Genomic DNA, 14,916 nt, shown 5'->3' with positions numbered 1-14,916 from the left:
TCTCTTTCAGAGCCGATGCTCACAAGCATTAGCACAATGCGCACGTGTAGGCAGGAGCAGGCTGATGTGTTCTTCAGTTTAGTTGGAAAAATCATGCCCTGCAGTGTGGCAAAGGAAAGCCGCAGAAAGGAGCAGCAGGAATACGGGCCAAGCAGTCCCTCGTTTCTCAACAGTGCAGAAGAACTTGAAGAAGGAGGATGGGTCCCGACCACCCCCAGAAAAGTAGAAGAAGAAGAGGGGTGTGGTGCCCTGGGGTATTTTCCCAAGTAGGACACGGGTCGATGACAAGCACACCTTTTGCCTTCCAAAACTTGCTCCGCTGTGCTTCTTGGCCAGGGAGGCAGGAAAAGCGCTCTCCTGCCTGCCCTGCGCTTGGATCGCATGCAGGGAGAGCTGAAAAGCGGCAGCTGCGGAGGGGGCAGCAAGCCTGGAGCCCTTCCAAGCACAGGCTGTTTTGCACAAGCAAGAACACCTCGGGAAACGGAGCCAAGGCAAGAGCAGAGCTCGCTCCTGCTCCAAACCTGCAATGGGCAAAAGAGCCAGGGAGCGCCAGGGCACGAGCGGCGCCTCGGAGGTGCAAGAGCAGCAGGCAAGAACTGAGCCCCAAGGGCCCAGAGGAGCCCTGACAAGGGGCTGCGCTCAATGCTGTTAGAGAGGAGAAGCAGCAACCCCCCGGGGGCCACCCTGGGCGTCCGCCCTGGGAGTCTAGAAAGCGTCCTCCCCCCGCATGCGGGGCACAAGGGCCACCTTCGTGGAGCAGGAGCAGCAGGCACCTAGCCAAAATGGCCCAAAGGAGCCCTGGCAAGGGGCCGTGCTCAGTGCTGCAGAGGAAGGCAAAAAGCCCCGGGGTCACTTGCTGGCCCAGCGTGGGGGAAAAAAGCCTTCGTCCCCCCAGCTGCAGGGCACGAGAGGCCATCTTCGTGGTGCACGAGCAGCAGGCAGTAACCCAGCCAAAAGGGACCAGAGGAGCCCTGACAAGTGCTCATGCTCAATGCTGCAGAGGAAGGCAAAAAGCCCCCAGGGAGCAGTGCCAGTCTGCCCCGGGGGAAAATTCCTTCCTGACCCCAGCGCCGCCGGCGACCGGCTATTCCCTGAGCACGTGAGCAAGACCTGCCTCCTCGGCCCACAGGCTGCTCACGCCTCCCAGGAGATGCTCAAGCCCGATTCTCCCTCCACCTGCTGCCACCTCAGGGCCTTCCCAGAGGGGCAAAATGCCCACGGCCTGATCCCAGTATTCCCATTAGAACTGTGCGAATGATGGCATTTTTACTACGCTGAATCAAATCCATTCTATTCACAACATATGCTGTCTTTTACTGGAAAATACATAAAGGTAATGTTTGGAAAATTACTACAAGGCTACATTGTTTAGAATGAAAACACAAAGGCCACTTCAGCCAATGTCTCTACCCCTAGTATTACAAATAGCTACCAGGTAGAGTACTTGAGTGTCGGAGAAAGAACAGTCATAGCCTAGACACGTCCAAGTGCAAGTCTCCTTCAGTGAAAAAAATCACTCATCTGACAAGGAAATAACAGCAATGTCAGCAGCAGAGTCTTTAGAACAGTGTTTCTTTGTGGGAGCCCAAGCCCCGAGTTCAGCTATCTACCTTATCCCCGCACACGGGTATTGCTTTGAGCTTTGATGCCAGCAGCATCTCTCCTCTCCTTTCAGGGCAGCATTACAATACCAGGAGAGGGTGCCATCCAGCCAGAAACGCAGGATGCATTGGCAAGACAGCACTAAGCATACGCATTGAAATTAACCCCCAAAACAAGGCCATGTTTATAAGCACAACGCTGTGGCGTCCAGAATTACTAGGTAGTGCCTGAAAGCACTGCAGCAACTCCTGCAGGAATATGCCCAAAGTCTACATGCAGAGCCACATAAATTCAGGGTTTTTTGCTTGCAAATGCTTCATGGGTACCAGGATGCTGCTGTATTGTCTTTCTGAGACTCCCTGTAACTCATCCGTCTACTTTATTTCTTCAGAACCAACATCAGAAAGACATGGCAAAACCACAAGCTGATGACATCTACTAATTGTGGTGGAGAGGCGTATCTTTAAGGCGGCTGGAAAACAGGAGCAGGCAAACAATGCCAGTGTAGCTGAGAGAGAACTGGACCGCGTGAATACCTAAATGACAGCATTAATCCTCTAGGCAGGATTGCATTTGAATATCTGTCGTTTTAGTCAGTACACCCAATTCCCGGTCCTCCATAAATCTCAGCAATAGAGAATACAGAGTTAAAACTGGGAGCACAGAGACCAGCTTAGGGTAAAAACAGACTTAGAAAGTGTCCGGATGATGTGTCCAGAAAGCCAAATCCTACTTACCTTTAACAGAGAGTGCAGCTGGGGGGGAAAGGGGAAGGAAGAAAAGGTGGAGAAAAGGAAAAGGGTGGGCACACAACTGAAAAAGAAAGGAGCGCAGTTATCGCGAAGACCAGCGCACGCCCCCTCGCTCTTTGATGCACGCAGATGCCTGCGTTCAGATGGGAAACAGCAGAAAAACCCTGACAGGGCTCCTTTTCACTGTCCTCCTCCCTGCGTGCGTGCTGGGACCTCCTCGTTTCCCCGAAGGCCTCCCAGACTCCCAGGGGGTAGCAAACAACTGCACCTGCAGAAGCAAAGGGGCGGCCGTGCCTCGGCTTCGGAGAGGCCCAAAGCCGCCCTGGGCCCCAGCAGCCCCTGGCGCCCCGGCATTTGCTTGGCCCCGAGGCCCCGCGGGGCCTGCCAGCACCGGGGACCCCCGGGGACAGAAGCCAAGGACAGCGGTCAGCCCCCGTGGGGAGAGGGACAGGGCTCTGTCCTCCCTTCTGGCCGCAGGAGGACGCCCTGGGCCGCGCCAGCACAGGGCGTCTCTCCTCCTCAGCGCCCGGGGGCAGCGAGGCCTGAGGGAGGCCCTGGGTGCCGGGCTCAGCCTGGCCGCTGCCAGCGGCTCCCGGCACGCAGCTCCTCCTGCCCAGGGCGGTGGCTGGAGCACAGCCAGAGCCACCCTTTGGGAAAGCCGTGCCGGTGCCCAGCAAAGCCCGGGCAGCTCCCCCCCGGCCCTGCCCCCGGCCCTGCCCCTCGCCCTTCCCTCCCCTCCCGCCCTGCGCAGGCCCAGCCCCCCCAGCCGCGCCATTGGCCACGGCGGAGCCAATCGGCGGAGCCGGAGGCGGGCTGTCAGTCAGAGCCGGGTGGGGCGGGGCCGGAGGGGGCCGAGGCCCAGGGGCCTGAGGAGAAAGGGGCGGGAGCCGGGCCGGGGGCAGCCGGGGCCCGGGGGGAGCAGGGCCAGGCCAGGGCCAGGGCCAGGCCCAGGCCACAGGGCCAGGGGAGCTGCAGGAGCAGGTATGTGCCAGTGGGGATGGGCCTGGGGCAGGGGCCTGGAGGCCTCACCGCCCACGGGCCCCGCCACGGCCCAGTCCCCAGCCCTGGGCCCGAGGGCTCAGCCCCAGGGCCAGCCCCAGCAGCAGGGTGGGAGCGGTTCCTGCTGCTGCCCCCAGGGTCGCCAGCCCCAGCCCTGCCAGCTGGAGGTGGGTGTTTGATGTCCGCAGGGCAGGGGAAGGCAGAGTGGCCTCCTCTCTGCAGGCGGCTCCGGGCTTTGGGGCAGGGCATGCTGTGGTGGGGACAGGCCAGGGGCCTTTGCTGTCCCCTCCTGTGGGTCTGGTGCTGATGGACAGCCCCGCCTCTGCCGACAGCCTTTGAGAAATGGGGATTTCCAGACACGGAGCTGTTTCTGCCTCCTGGTGGGAGCACGCGCCGGGGCGTTGTTGGCAGAGCAGCCGGTGGGGAGCGCTCCTGGTTGGAGGCAGCTCCCTTGGCAGATGCTTGTGCTACCGCCAACCGGCCCAAAACCTTTCTAACGCCAATTTGGCATTCAGAAAGCAGGCCTTCTTTATTGCAGCGCTGGATGAACGGGGGATACCTCCGCCCAGCGTGCATGCCGTAGGTCACGCCAGCAAAGTGTTTATCAAACTTAAAACGCACATACTCCTTAATTTTCCGAGGAAAGTCATTGATATTACAATTATTTCCCAGAAATCATTACCATCTTTCCCCTCCCACCGGAGCATGCGCTGTTTGATTCTGGGGCTTGTTTCGGGGGTCCTTGGTGGTCGTTCTCCTCAAGTTCCAGCTGTCCGCTTGTTGACCTCGTTGTTTTTTTCCACCTCAGCATGCTGATTTGGCTGTTTCCTTTTGTTAAGAACACAGCTGACACTCGCCAGTGTTCAGGGAGTTTCTTGGTTTATGTTCAGACTGCCCATGATCTTTGTCCTGAGCTCACTCTTTCATTCAGAGATTCCTTCTTACCTTACAGGCCTCTCCTCTGTCCTTGGTTTCTGCGGGCATGCTGATTCACTTCCTTCCTAGCTCTACTCTGTCCTTGGTAGCTGTCAGTTGTTGGTGACCAACTTCTTCTAAGCAGGCCTTGATGATGAACGTTTTGAAGCAGGCCTTGGTAATTAACTCCTTTTCTGAATCCCACGTGTAACACTTGTGCCCCTCTCTGGGCCCCAAGGTGGGATACCTGCCTGTCCCCCCACCCAAGCTGTGCTGCGGGCTTCTGGGAATTGGGGGTACCGAGGGCGGATGGTTTTACCACAGCCGGGAAGGTCCGGTAACCTGTCAGGGACTTTTTTTTCCTGGTGCTTGCAGTAGCAGGTTATTTGGTTTTGTCAATGTATTTTTTCTGAGGAAACTTCACCCAGGAAAGCGCAGCGTTTAGCTCTGGTTGCTCTCTGTGTGGATTGTGCCTGTCCTCAGCCAGGCACACAGCAGCTTTCAGAGAGGAACATGGACATGGACAAGCAAACGCTTGGGGCAGCTGCAGCGTAGGGATGGGGGCAGTCTGTAATATTTCTGTCAGGCTCAAAAGCTACAGGATGTTTCCATTGCAAGAGGCGAGTCTGTTGGGAGCCCCAGTCTCCCAAATTCCAAACGCCGTGTGTGAAAGAGTGCTGAGCCCCGTTGTTTCTTTCTGCTGCTCTCTAACGCAGTTTCTCTGGCTTTTTCTTTGGTTGGTTTTTAATGCCTGGTAGGTGTCCAAGCTCCGTTCCATCAAGGCACTTGCAAACCTGCCACTTGCCCAGCTTCTGCTGGGGGCCAAGCCAAAGGGATGAAGCCGCGTGCTCGTAGCAAGCCTGAAGCAAAGTTAAAGCGCTGAGAAGTTCCCCCAGTCAGCCCGGAGCCAGCGTGCAGCTGCGATGAGATGGAAGAGCCTGGGAAACCATTCGTCGGCAGGAGGCGATGGAAGAAGGTCCAGTGCGTGTGGCGCCCGGGATTAAGCGATACGCTCAGTTTCGTGTCTGGACCAGTACTGTGCTTGCCCTTTGACTAAGCCCCAGTTCAGAGCAGAAATTGTTGTTACTCCTCGTGGGTGCCAGAGCGCTGTTCCTGCTCTCTCCTCCCCGGTGCATGAATTTAATCTTCTGTGTCTAGGCAGGGCCTTGATAATGCTCCTGTGTGGGCACTGTGTATGTGAATGGCAGGTTTCCTGCATAGTTGTGACTGATCTTTCTTGCTTCTTTTCATGAGGAAAATCTTGATATGTACTGCGCAGGAACGATAGAAATGCAAAGAAGTGATGAAGAAAGAGGTGCCAGTCAAGGAGGGAGTGCAGGTTAGTTCTGTTTTTCAATTTTCTTGACTGTGTTCTAGCCAAAAGCCTTGTCTTAAACAATTGCAATGAGCTGAACTACTGGGTATTTCAGTAGCTTTCAGATGACCACCTTCAGTCCTTGCCCCAGCAGGTGGAAACACGGGATGGAGGTCAGCACGTGCGCCCTCAGGTCATAGCGGGGCCTCCTCAGCCCCGGGGTGGGGATGCTGTTCCTGGGGACGCTGGTTGCAGCCCGCGATGGGGATGCTGGCGGTGGGGCTGTCAGCAGCAGGCCAGGGCGGAGCTGGCAGTAGCAGCGGTGTTGGTACCAGGCCGGAGTGGGGATGCTGGTTCGGGGGCGGTTGTTCCTTTAGGAACGGCGAGGTGGCGCCGCGGCTGCAGCCTTTGCCGGGCAAGGGCAAGGTGTGAAGGCAGCAGAAGTGGAAGTGGCGCTGGGTGGGCCCAGGGCCGGCAGCGTGATGGTGGGCAGAGAGGGCTCCCGCATACCAGAGCGGTGAGGGCGTCTGCCGTGCCTTGCCCCTGCCCCCACCGCTCCGCAGCTTCTTCCCGGCCCAGGGGCTCCTGGGGGCTGCCCCGGGGGCTGCAGCGGCGTGCGTCCCACTGCTGTCGGGTGCTGCGGGGCACGGCCTGGCATGGGCTGCATGAAACCTGTCCCCTCAGGTGTGCGAGGGGCCTTTGCCCCCTGGCATCCCTCTGGCTTCTAGATGGCTTGGCAGGCACGTTGTTGCTGTTGGATGCTCTCCGCTTGCTGTGTCCTGCCTGCTGCCCGCTGCCGCCCCCACCGTGCCGTGCCCGCCCACCTTCCCCTCTGACAGCGTTTTTGAGTTATTGGGCACCTGGCACAACCACCCTCTTCTTCTTTTTCTTTGGTGGGATGCTGTCGCGCAGGGTGGTCTCTTGTGTTTTGGGGGCGCTGGCTGGTGCGGGGCGCTTGGCCTTCTTGCCGCCCATCTCTCCCGATCTGGGCACCATCTGGCAGGAGGCGGCACCCGGCGGCAGCGGCAAGCGGGTCAAAAGCACCCGGGGCTGCCTCCGCAGTGCCTCCTGCACCAGTTGGGCCGTGCGGGGTGGATGACGCTGGGGGGCAGCCGGGGGCTGGCCAGGGGACTCAGGAGCGGGATCTGCAGGGGGCTCAGCAGGGGAGTCTCCGCAAGAGCCTTCAGGGGATCCTTGCGGGGACTCTCCACAGGACTGTCGTCTGAAGTCTCCGGAGAGCTCTCCTCAGAAGTGTCCGAGGGGCTGAGTGGCAGCCAGGTGGGGAGGTCTGCCGCCACCGTGCCCTGCTTCCCCTCGGGGTCCTGCAAGGGGGAGGCCGGCCCCCCCCAGAAGGGGTCGGCGTCCCCCAGCATTGCCGCTGCCAGGCGGTCCTTGGGGCAGTTGCCCTCCAGCCCGTTGTCCCAGAAGTCGGGGACTTCGCTGAAGGAGGCGGTGCTGGCAAGGCTGTCGGGGACATCAGGGAAGGTGATTTCACCGTCCCCCAGCATCACCGCTGCCACTTGCTCCTTGTTGCAGCCGCCCTCTGCCCTGTACTCCAAGAGGTGGGGGAGCTTGTTGAGGGAGGTGGTCAAGCTGGGGATGACGGGGACACTGGGGACAGTGTCCTCACCATCCCCCAGCCCCCTGCCACGGCTCGTTCATTGGGGCAGCCACCCTCCGCCACGTACTCGGAGAGGTCAGGGAGCTCATTGAGGACGTCAGTGGTCAAGTTGGGGACGTTGGTGGTCAAGATGGTGTCCTCGCTGTCCCCTAGCCGCGCCGCCATGGCTTGGTCCTGGGGGCAGTCGCCGTCCGCCACGTACTCCGAGAAGTCGTGGAGCTCATTGAGGAAAGCAGTGCTGGCGAGGCTGTTGGGGAAATCAAGGCCATCAGGGACAGTGTCCTCGCTGTCCCCCAGCCCCGCCGCCGCCACTCGTTCACTGGGGCAGCTGCCCTCTGCCACGTACTCGGAGAAGTCAGGGAGGTGGCTGAGGAAGTTGGTAGAGTCGGGGACATTATCGACAGTGACCTCGCCGTCCCCCAGCCCCGCCACTGCCTCTCTCTCTTTGGGGCTGCCGCCGTATGCCCTGTACTCCAAGAAATGAGGGAGCTTGTTGAGGTAGGTGCTCAAGTCGGGGACTTCGGGGACACCGGGGACGGTGTCCTCGCTGTCCCCCAGCCCCGCTGCCACTGCTTGCTCCTTGGGGTAGCCATCGTCCGCCACGTACTTGGGGAGGTTGGGGAGCTCATTGAGGAAGGCAGTAAAGTGGAGGACATGGGGGACGGTGCCCACGCTGTCCCCCAGCGCTGCCGCCACCGCTCGCTCCTTGGGGCAGCCGTCCTCCGCCACGTACTCGGAGAGGTCGGGGAGCTCGTGGAGGAAGGCGGTGAAGCTGGGGCTGTCGGGGACATCGGGGACGGTGTCCTCGCTGTCCGTGGTGTCGAGCCAGGCGAGCACACGGCTGGCGGTGGTGTCCTCTGCCTGCTCAGGAAAGGCCTCGGCGAAGGCGTCTGGCCCCTGCTGGGGCAGATCCGCGGGCTTCCCCGGGGCCCCCGGGGTGGTCACCACTGCTGAAAAAGGAAACAAAAGCAATCGAACCCCGGGGCGATGCCAGCTTTGCTAAGCTTGGCCACCCGACCATGGGCTCTGCCACCCCCCAGACCTCACCTTTGGGCTTCGTCGTGGCTCTGCCAGTCGGCAGAGGCAGGGTGGTCTGGCGGGGGCTGGCAGCAGGGACAGTGTCCTCGATGGCCGCCCCGTCCTTGCTGGAGGCCTCCAATGGCTTCTGGGCGCTGCCGGGCAGGGTGAGGAGCACGGGGGGCCTGTGGGGTCCAGGGTCTCCCCCTGGCCCACGGCCCACGGCCCCAGGCCCATCGGCTGGTGGGGCACCAGTGTCCCTATCACCACCTGCTGTCCCCAGCTGTAGGCAGGGGGACAAGGAGCGGCCACGGTGGGGAGCTGCACCCTGCACGGGAGCTGCACCCCTTGGGGGAGCTGCACCGTGGGAGGGAGCTGCAGCCCAGGAGGGAGCTGCACGACACGGGGGAGCCGCGCCATCGGGGGGAGCTGCACCCCTTGGGGGAGCTGCACACCATGAGGGAGCTGCACCCCAGAGGGAAGCTGCACGACACGGGGGAGCTGCGCCATCGGGGGGAGCTGCACCCCTTGGGGGAGCTGCACACCGTGAGGGAGCTGCACCCCAGGAGGGAGCTCAGGGCCTTCCCAGAGGGGCAAAACGCCCGCGGCCTGATCCGTTGGGGGGGCAACGATCCTTCCTGCGCCTGGCAAGGCACCAGTGGCTGCTCCAAAGCACCGGGACCCCCGCCAACATCTCTGCATCCCGTTCCTCACGGCTGCTGCCACTGGCTCCGCAGGGGATGAGGACGGCGAGCTCTGCAGTGCTCTTCAAGAAGGCATTCCCTTGCTCTTGCCACTGCTAGCCAGCTGAAAAGGCTAGCCAGCCTCGGGAACCTCCACGTGTTGGTGGTTCTTCTCGTCTCCAGCAGCCTCGGCAAGCCTCCTCCGGCCTTCCTCCCTCAGCCCTCGCCAAGTAATTCCACCGCCTCCTCAAGGACTTCCTCTCGCACTTCGTCTTCGGGCTGCCCCCAGGCCAGCTATGGCAGCGGGCCGCGGGAGCGTGCTCCCTTTTATGCTGTCCCGGGGCATGGTGACTGCTGCGTTGCCGGGTGGTGGCACTGTGACACGGGGGGCCCGCCCGCCGGCCCTCCGCCCAGCATCCTTCCCAGGAAGGCCTTTGGGCTGCTGGCCCCGAGGCAGTCCCTGGGCCCAGGAGGCTCAGGGGGCTGTCCCTGCCCTTGCTGGCCATGCACTGGGCACAGCTGCTGGGCGTCCCGCTAACTACAGCTGGACATTCAGACTGCGTCATGAAGGCTGTTTGTACCATAGCCATGTATTTGGTTGTGGGGATGCCAGAGGTGAAAGCAAGGCTTTGGGTTCCCTCTGCGTGAACTGTGCAGAGCCGTAGAGCACGTGCAGGATGGCCTCGCCGCTCCTGACCGATGCACCAAGGGACATTTGCTACTACCCTGCTTATGGTGAGGTCTTCTTCTGGGAAAGAAGTCCCAAATTGTTTTCTCTTCTTGACCCTCTTTTTCCTTGCACTCAAGAGCTTTTCTCCTCCTTTGGCCTTCACCCTCAAGACCTTTCCTGAAAGTGACGGCAGCCCTCTCAGCCTTTGTCTTGCTCCTGCTAGTCGTCTTCCCCTCAGCTAGATAGTCCCGAAGGTCCCTGGAGGTCCCTGCCAACTCAGCCCTTCTCTTCTCTCCTCTTCTCTTCCCTGCACTCAGGATGAGGCGCAGAACAAGGAGACCACTCTTTGCCTGAAATGCCAGGGGGTTTACAGCTCCAGAAACACTTTCGAGGACACAAATCAAAAGGGATACAAGTAGAAACAGGATTTCATTTTAGTTGACTTAATTTTACTTTATTTTATTTTCTGCCTGGTTATGTTGGTTTATGTTATTTTAGTTTAGTTTCTTTCATGTTATGTTATTGTATTTGATTTTATCAAATTTTCTTTGGGTTTATTTTTTATTATTTTATTTTATGTTGGTTAATCTTACTTTACTTTACCTTGCTTTATGCGTTTTTATTTTATTTTGTTATTTAATGTTATGATTTTATCATTTTATTATTTTATTTTCTCTGATTTTATTTGAGGCTATTTTAGGCCATTTTGCTGAATCTCTTTCAGAGCCGATGCTCACAAGCATTAGCACAATGCGCACGTGTAGGCAGGAGCAGGCTGATGTGTTCTTCAGTTTAGTTGGAAAAATCATGCCCTGCAGTGTGGCAAAGGAAAGCCGCAGAAAGGAGCAGCAGGAATACGGGCCAAGCAGTCCCTCGTTTCTCAACAGTGCAGAAGAACTTGAAGAAGGAGGATGGGTCCCGACCACCCCCAGAAAAGTAGAAGAAGAAGAGGGGTGTGGTGCCCTGGGGTATTTTCCCAAGTAGGACACGGGTCGATGACAAGCACACCTTTTGCCTTCCAAAACTTGCTCCGCTGTGCTTCTTGGCCAGGGAGGCAGGAAAAGCGCTCTCCTGCCTGCCCTGCGCTTGGATCGCATGCAGGGAGAGCTGAAAAGCGGCAGCTGCGGAGGGGGCAGCAAGCCTGGAGCCCTTCCAAGCACAGGCTGTTTTGCACAAGCAAGAACACCTCGGGAAACGGAGCCAAGGCAAGAGCAGAGCTCGCTCCTGCTCCAAACCTGCAATGGGCAAAAGAGCCAGGGAGCGCCAGGGCACGAGCGGCGCCTCGGAGGTGCAAGAGCAGCAGGCAAGAACTGAGCCCCAAGGGCCCAGAGGAGCCCTGACAAGGGGCTGCGCTCAATGCTGTTAGAGAGGAGAAGCAGCAACCCCCGGGGGCCACCCTGGGCGTCCGCCCTGGGAGTCTAGAAAGCGTCCTCCCCCCGCATGCGGGGCACAAGGGCCACCTTCGTGGAGCAGGAGCAGCAGGCACCTAGCCAAAATGGCCCAAAGGAGCCCTGGCAAGGGGCCGTGCTCAGTGCTGCAGAGGAAGGCAAAAAGCCCCGGGGTCACTTGCTGGCCCAGCGTGGGGGGAAAAAAGCCTTCGTCCCCCCAGCTGCAGGGCACGAGAGGCCATCTTCGTGGTGCACGAGCAGCAGGCAGTAACCCAGCCAAAAGGGACCAGAGGAGCCCTGACAAGTGCTCATGCTCAATGCTGCAGAGGAAGGCAAAAAGCCCCCAGGGAGCAGTGCCAGTCTGCCCCGGGGGAAAATTCCTTCCTGACCCCAGCGCCGCCGGCGACCGGCTATTCCCTGAGCACGTGAGCAAGACCTGCCTCCTCGGCCCACAGGCTGCTCACGCCTCCCAGGAGATGCTCAAGCCCGATTCTCCCTCCACCTGCTGCCACCTCAGGGCCTTCCCAGAGGGGCAAAATGCCCACGGCCTGATCCCAGTATTCCCATTAGAACTGTGCGAATGATGGCATTTTTACTACGCTGAATCAAATCCATTCTATTCACAACATATGCTGTCTTTTACTGGAAAATACATAAAGGTAATGTTTGGAAAATTACTACAAGGCTACATTGTTTAGAATGAAAACACAAAGGCCACTTCAGCCAATGTCTCTACCCCTAGTATTACAAATAGCTACCAGGTAGAGTACTTGAGTGTCGGAGAAAGAACAGTCATAGCCTAGACACGTCCAAGTGCAAGTCTCCTTCAGTGAAAAAAATCACTCATCTGACAAGGAAATAACAGCAATGTCAGCAGCAGAGTCTTTAGAACAGTGTTTCTTTGTGGGAGCCCAAGCCCCGAGTTCAGCTATCTACCTTATCCCCGCACACGGGTATTGCTTTGAGCTTTGATGCCAGCAGCATCTCTCCTCTCCTTTCAGGGCAGCATTACAATACCAGGAGAGGGTGCCATCCAGCCAGAAACGCAGGATGCATTGGCAAGACAGCACTAAGCATACGCATTGAAATTAACCCCCAAAACAAGGCCATGTTTATAAGCACAACGCTGTGGCGTCCAGAATTACTAGGTAGTGCCTGAAAGCACTGCAGCAACTCCTGCAGGAATATGCCCAAAGTCTACATGCAGAGCCACATAAATTCAGGGTTTTTTGCTTGCAAATGCTTCATGGGTACCAGGATGCTGCTGTATTGTCTTTCTGAGACTCCCTGTAACTCATCCGTCTACTTTATTTCTTCAGAACCAACATCAGAAAGACATGGCAAAACCACAAGCTGATGACATCTACTAATTGTGGTGGAGAGGCGTATCTTTAAGGCGGCTGGAAAACAGGAGCAGGCAAACAATGCCAGTGTAGCTGAGAGAGAACTGGACCGCGTGAATACCTAAATGACAGCATTAATCCTCTAGGCAGGATTGCATTTGAATATCTGTCGTTTTAGTCAGTACACCCAATTCCCGGTCCTCCATAAATCTCAGCAATAGAGAATACAGAGTTAAAACTGGGAGCACAGAGACCAGCTTAGGGTAAAAACAGACTTAGAAAGTGTCCGGATGATGTGTCCAGAAAGCCAAATCCTACTTACCTTTAACAGAGAGTGCAGCTGGGGGGGAAAGGGGAAGGAAGAAAAGGTGGAGAAAAGGAAAAGGGTGGGCACACAACTGAAAAAGAAAGGAGCGCAGTTATCGCGAAGACCAGCGCAGCTCGCTCTTTGATGCACGCAGATGCCTGCGTTCAGATGGGAAACAGCAGAAAAACCCTGACAGGGCTCCTTTTCACTGTCCTCCTCCCTGCGTGCGTGCTGGGACCTCCTCGTTTCCCCGAAGGCCTCCCAGACTCCCAGGGGGTAGCAAACAACTGCACCTGCAGAAGCAAAGGGGCGGCCGTGCCTCGGCTTCGGAGAGGCCCAAAGCCGCCCTGGGCCCCAGCAGCCCCTGGCGCCCCGGCATTTGCTTGGCCCCGAGGCCCCGCGGGGCCTGCCAGCACCGGGGACCCCCGGGGACAGAAGCCAAGGACAGCGGTCAGCCCCCGTGGGGAGAGGGACAGGGCTCTGTCCTCCCTTCTGGCCGCAGGAGGACGCCCTGGGCCGCGCCAGCACAGGGCGTCTCTCCTCCTCAGCGCCCGGGGGCAGCGAGGCCTGAGGGAGGCCCTGGGTGCTGGGCTCAGCCTGGCCGCTGCCAGCGGCTCCCGGCACGCAGCTCCTCCTGCCCAGGGCGGTGGCTGGAGCACAGCCAGAGCCACCCTTTGGGAAAGCCGTGCCGGTGCCCAGCAAAGCCCGGGCAGCTCCCCCCCGGCCCTGCCCCCGGCCCTGCCCCTCGCCCTTCCCTCCCCTCCCGCCCTGCGCAGGCCCAGCCCCCCCAGCCGCGCCATTGGCCACGGCGGAGCCAATCGGCGGAGCCGGAGGCGGGCTGTCAGTCAGAGCCGGGTGGGGCGGGGCCGGAGGGGGCCGAGGCCCAGGGGCCTGAGGAGAAAGGGGCGGGAGCCGGGCCGGGGGCAGCCGGGGCCCGGGGGGAGCAGGGCCAGGCCAGGGCCAGGGCCAGGCCCAGGCCACAGGGCCAGGGGAGCTGCAGGAGCAGGTATGTGCCAGTGGGGATGGGCCTGGGGCAGGGGCCTGGAGGCCTCACCGCCCACGGGCCCCGCCACGGCCCAGTCCCCAGCCCTGGGCCCGAGGGCTCAGCCCCAGGGCCAGCCCCAGCAGCAGGGTGGGAGCGGTTCCTGCTGCTGCCCCCAGGGTCGCCAGCCCCAGCCCTGCCAGCTGGAGGTGGGTGTTTGATGTCCGCAGGGCAGGGGAAGGCAGAGTGGCCTCCTCTCTGCAGGCGGCTCCGGGCTTTGGGGCAGGGCATGCTGTGGTGGGGACAGGCCAGGGGCCTTTGCTGTCCCCTCCTGTGGGTCTGGTGCTGATGGACAGCCCCGCCTCTGCCGACAGCCTTTGAGAAATGGGGATTTCCAGACACGGAGCTGTTTCTGCCTCCTGGTGGGAGCACGCGCCGGGGCGTTGTTGGCAGAGCAGCCGGTGGGGAGCGCTCCTGGTTGGAGGCAGCTCCCTTGGCAGATGCTTGTGCTACCGCCAACCGGCCCAAAACCTTTCTAACGCCAATTTGGCATTCAGAAAGCAGGCCTTCTTTATTGCAGCGCTGGATGAACGGGGGATACCTCCGCCCAGCGTGCATGCCGTAGGTCACGCCAGCAAAGTGTTTATCAAACTTAAAACGCACATACTCCTTAATTTTCCGAGGAAAGTCATTGATATTACAATTATTTCCCAGAAATCATTACCATCTTTCCCCTCCCACCGGAGCATGCGCTGTTTGATTCTGGGGCTTGTTTCGGGGGTCCTTGGTGGTCGTTCTCCTCAAGTTCCAGCTGTCCGCTTGTTGACCTCGTTGTTTTTTTCCACCTCAGCATGCTGATTTGGCTGTTTCCTTTTGTTAAGAACACAGCTGACACTCGCCAGTGTTCAGGGAGTTTCTTGGTTTATGTTCAGACTGCCCATGATCTTTGTCCTGAGCTCACTCTTTCATTCAGAGATTCCTTCTTACCTTACAGGCCTCTCCTCTGTCCTTGGTTTCTGCGGGCATGCTGATTCACTTCCTTCCTAGCTCTACTCTGTCCTTGGTAGCTGTCAGTTGTTGGTGACCAACTTCTTCTAAGCAGGCCTTGATGATGAACGTTTTGAAGCAGGCCTTGGTAATTAACTCCTTTTCTGAATCCCACGTGTAACACTTGTGCCCCTCTCTGGGCCCCAAGGTGGGATACCTGCCTGTCCCCCCACCCAAGCTGTGCTGCGGGCTTCTGGGAATTGGGGGTACCGAGGGCGGATGGTTTTACCACAGCCGGGAAGGTCCGGTAACCTGTCAGGGACTTTTTTTCCTGG

At 59.0% G+C, this 14,916-nt stretch overlaps 1 protein-coding gene and 1 long non-coding RNA gene across 10 annotated transcripts in view; one reads left to right on the top strand and one right to left on the bottom strand.

The window, feature by feature from the left end:
- Positions 1–3,211: 3,211 nt before the first annotated feature.
- Positions 3,212–14,916, top strand: part of LOC148051168 (uncharacterized) — a 43,850-nt gene continuing 32,145 nt past the window's right edge. For 8 of the 9 annotated variants that reach the window (XR_015700247.1, XR_015700251.1, XR_015700250.1 and 5 more), the window contains exons 1-2: positions 3,212–3,335; positions 5,027–5,607. This is a non-coding gene — a long non-coding RNA (uncharacterized LOC148051168). The remainder of the gene's footprint in view (positions 3,336–5,026; positions 5,608–14,916) is intronic. The other variant, XR_015700248.1, reaches the window with a different exon arrangement.
- On the bottom strand, positions 6,618–8,731 carry LOC148051172 (uncharacterized). Its single transcript, XM_087738321.1, has 4 exons — positions 8,677–8,731; positions 8,252–8,428; positions 7,214–8,154; positions 6,618–7,154 (listed from the first exon to the last, which is right to left on the bottom strand). Exons 1-4 carry the CDS (start codon positions 8,729–8,731, stop codon positions 6,618–6,620), a joined length of 1,710 nt encoding a protein of 569 aa, XP_087594447.1.

This window comes from Nipponia nippon, unplaced genomic scaffold (assembly GCF_047370975.1).
Source record: "Nipponia nippon isolate SJK-2023a ecotype South Korea unplaced genomic scaffold, ASM4737097v1 scaffold_65, whole genome shotgun sequence".
Classification (NCBI taxonomy): Eukaryota; Metazoa; Chordata; class Aves; order Pelecaniformes; family Threskiornithidae; genus Nipponia; species Nipponia nippon.
The sequence above is the reverse complement of the archived record's forward strand: the minus strand, read 5'-3'. Positions and strand labels throughout refer to the sequence as shown.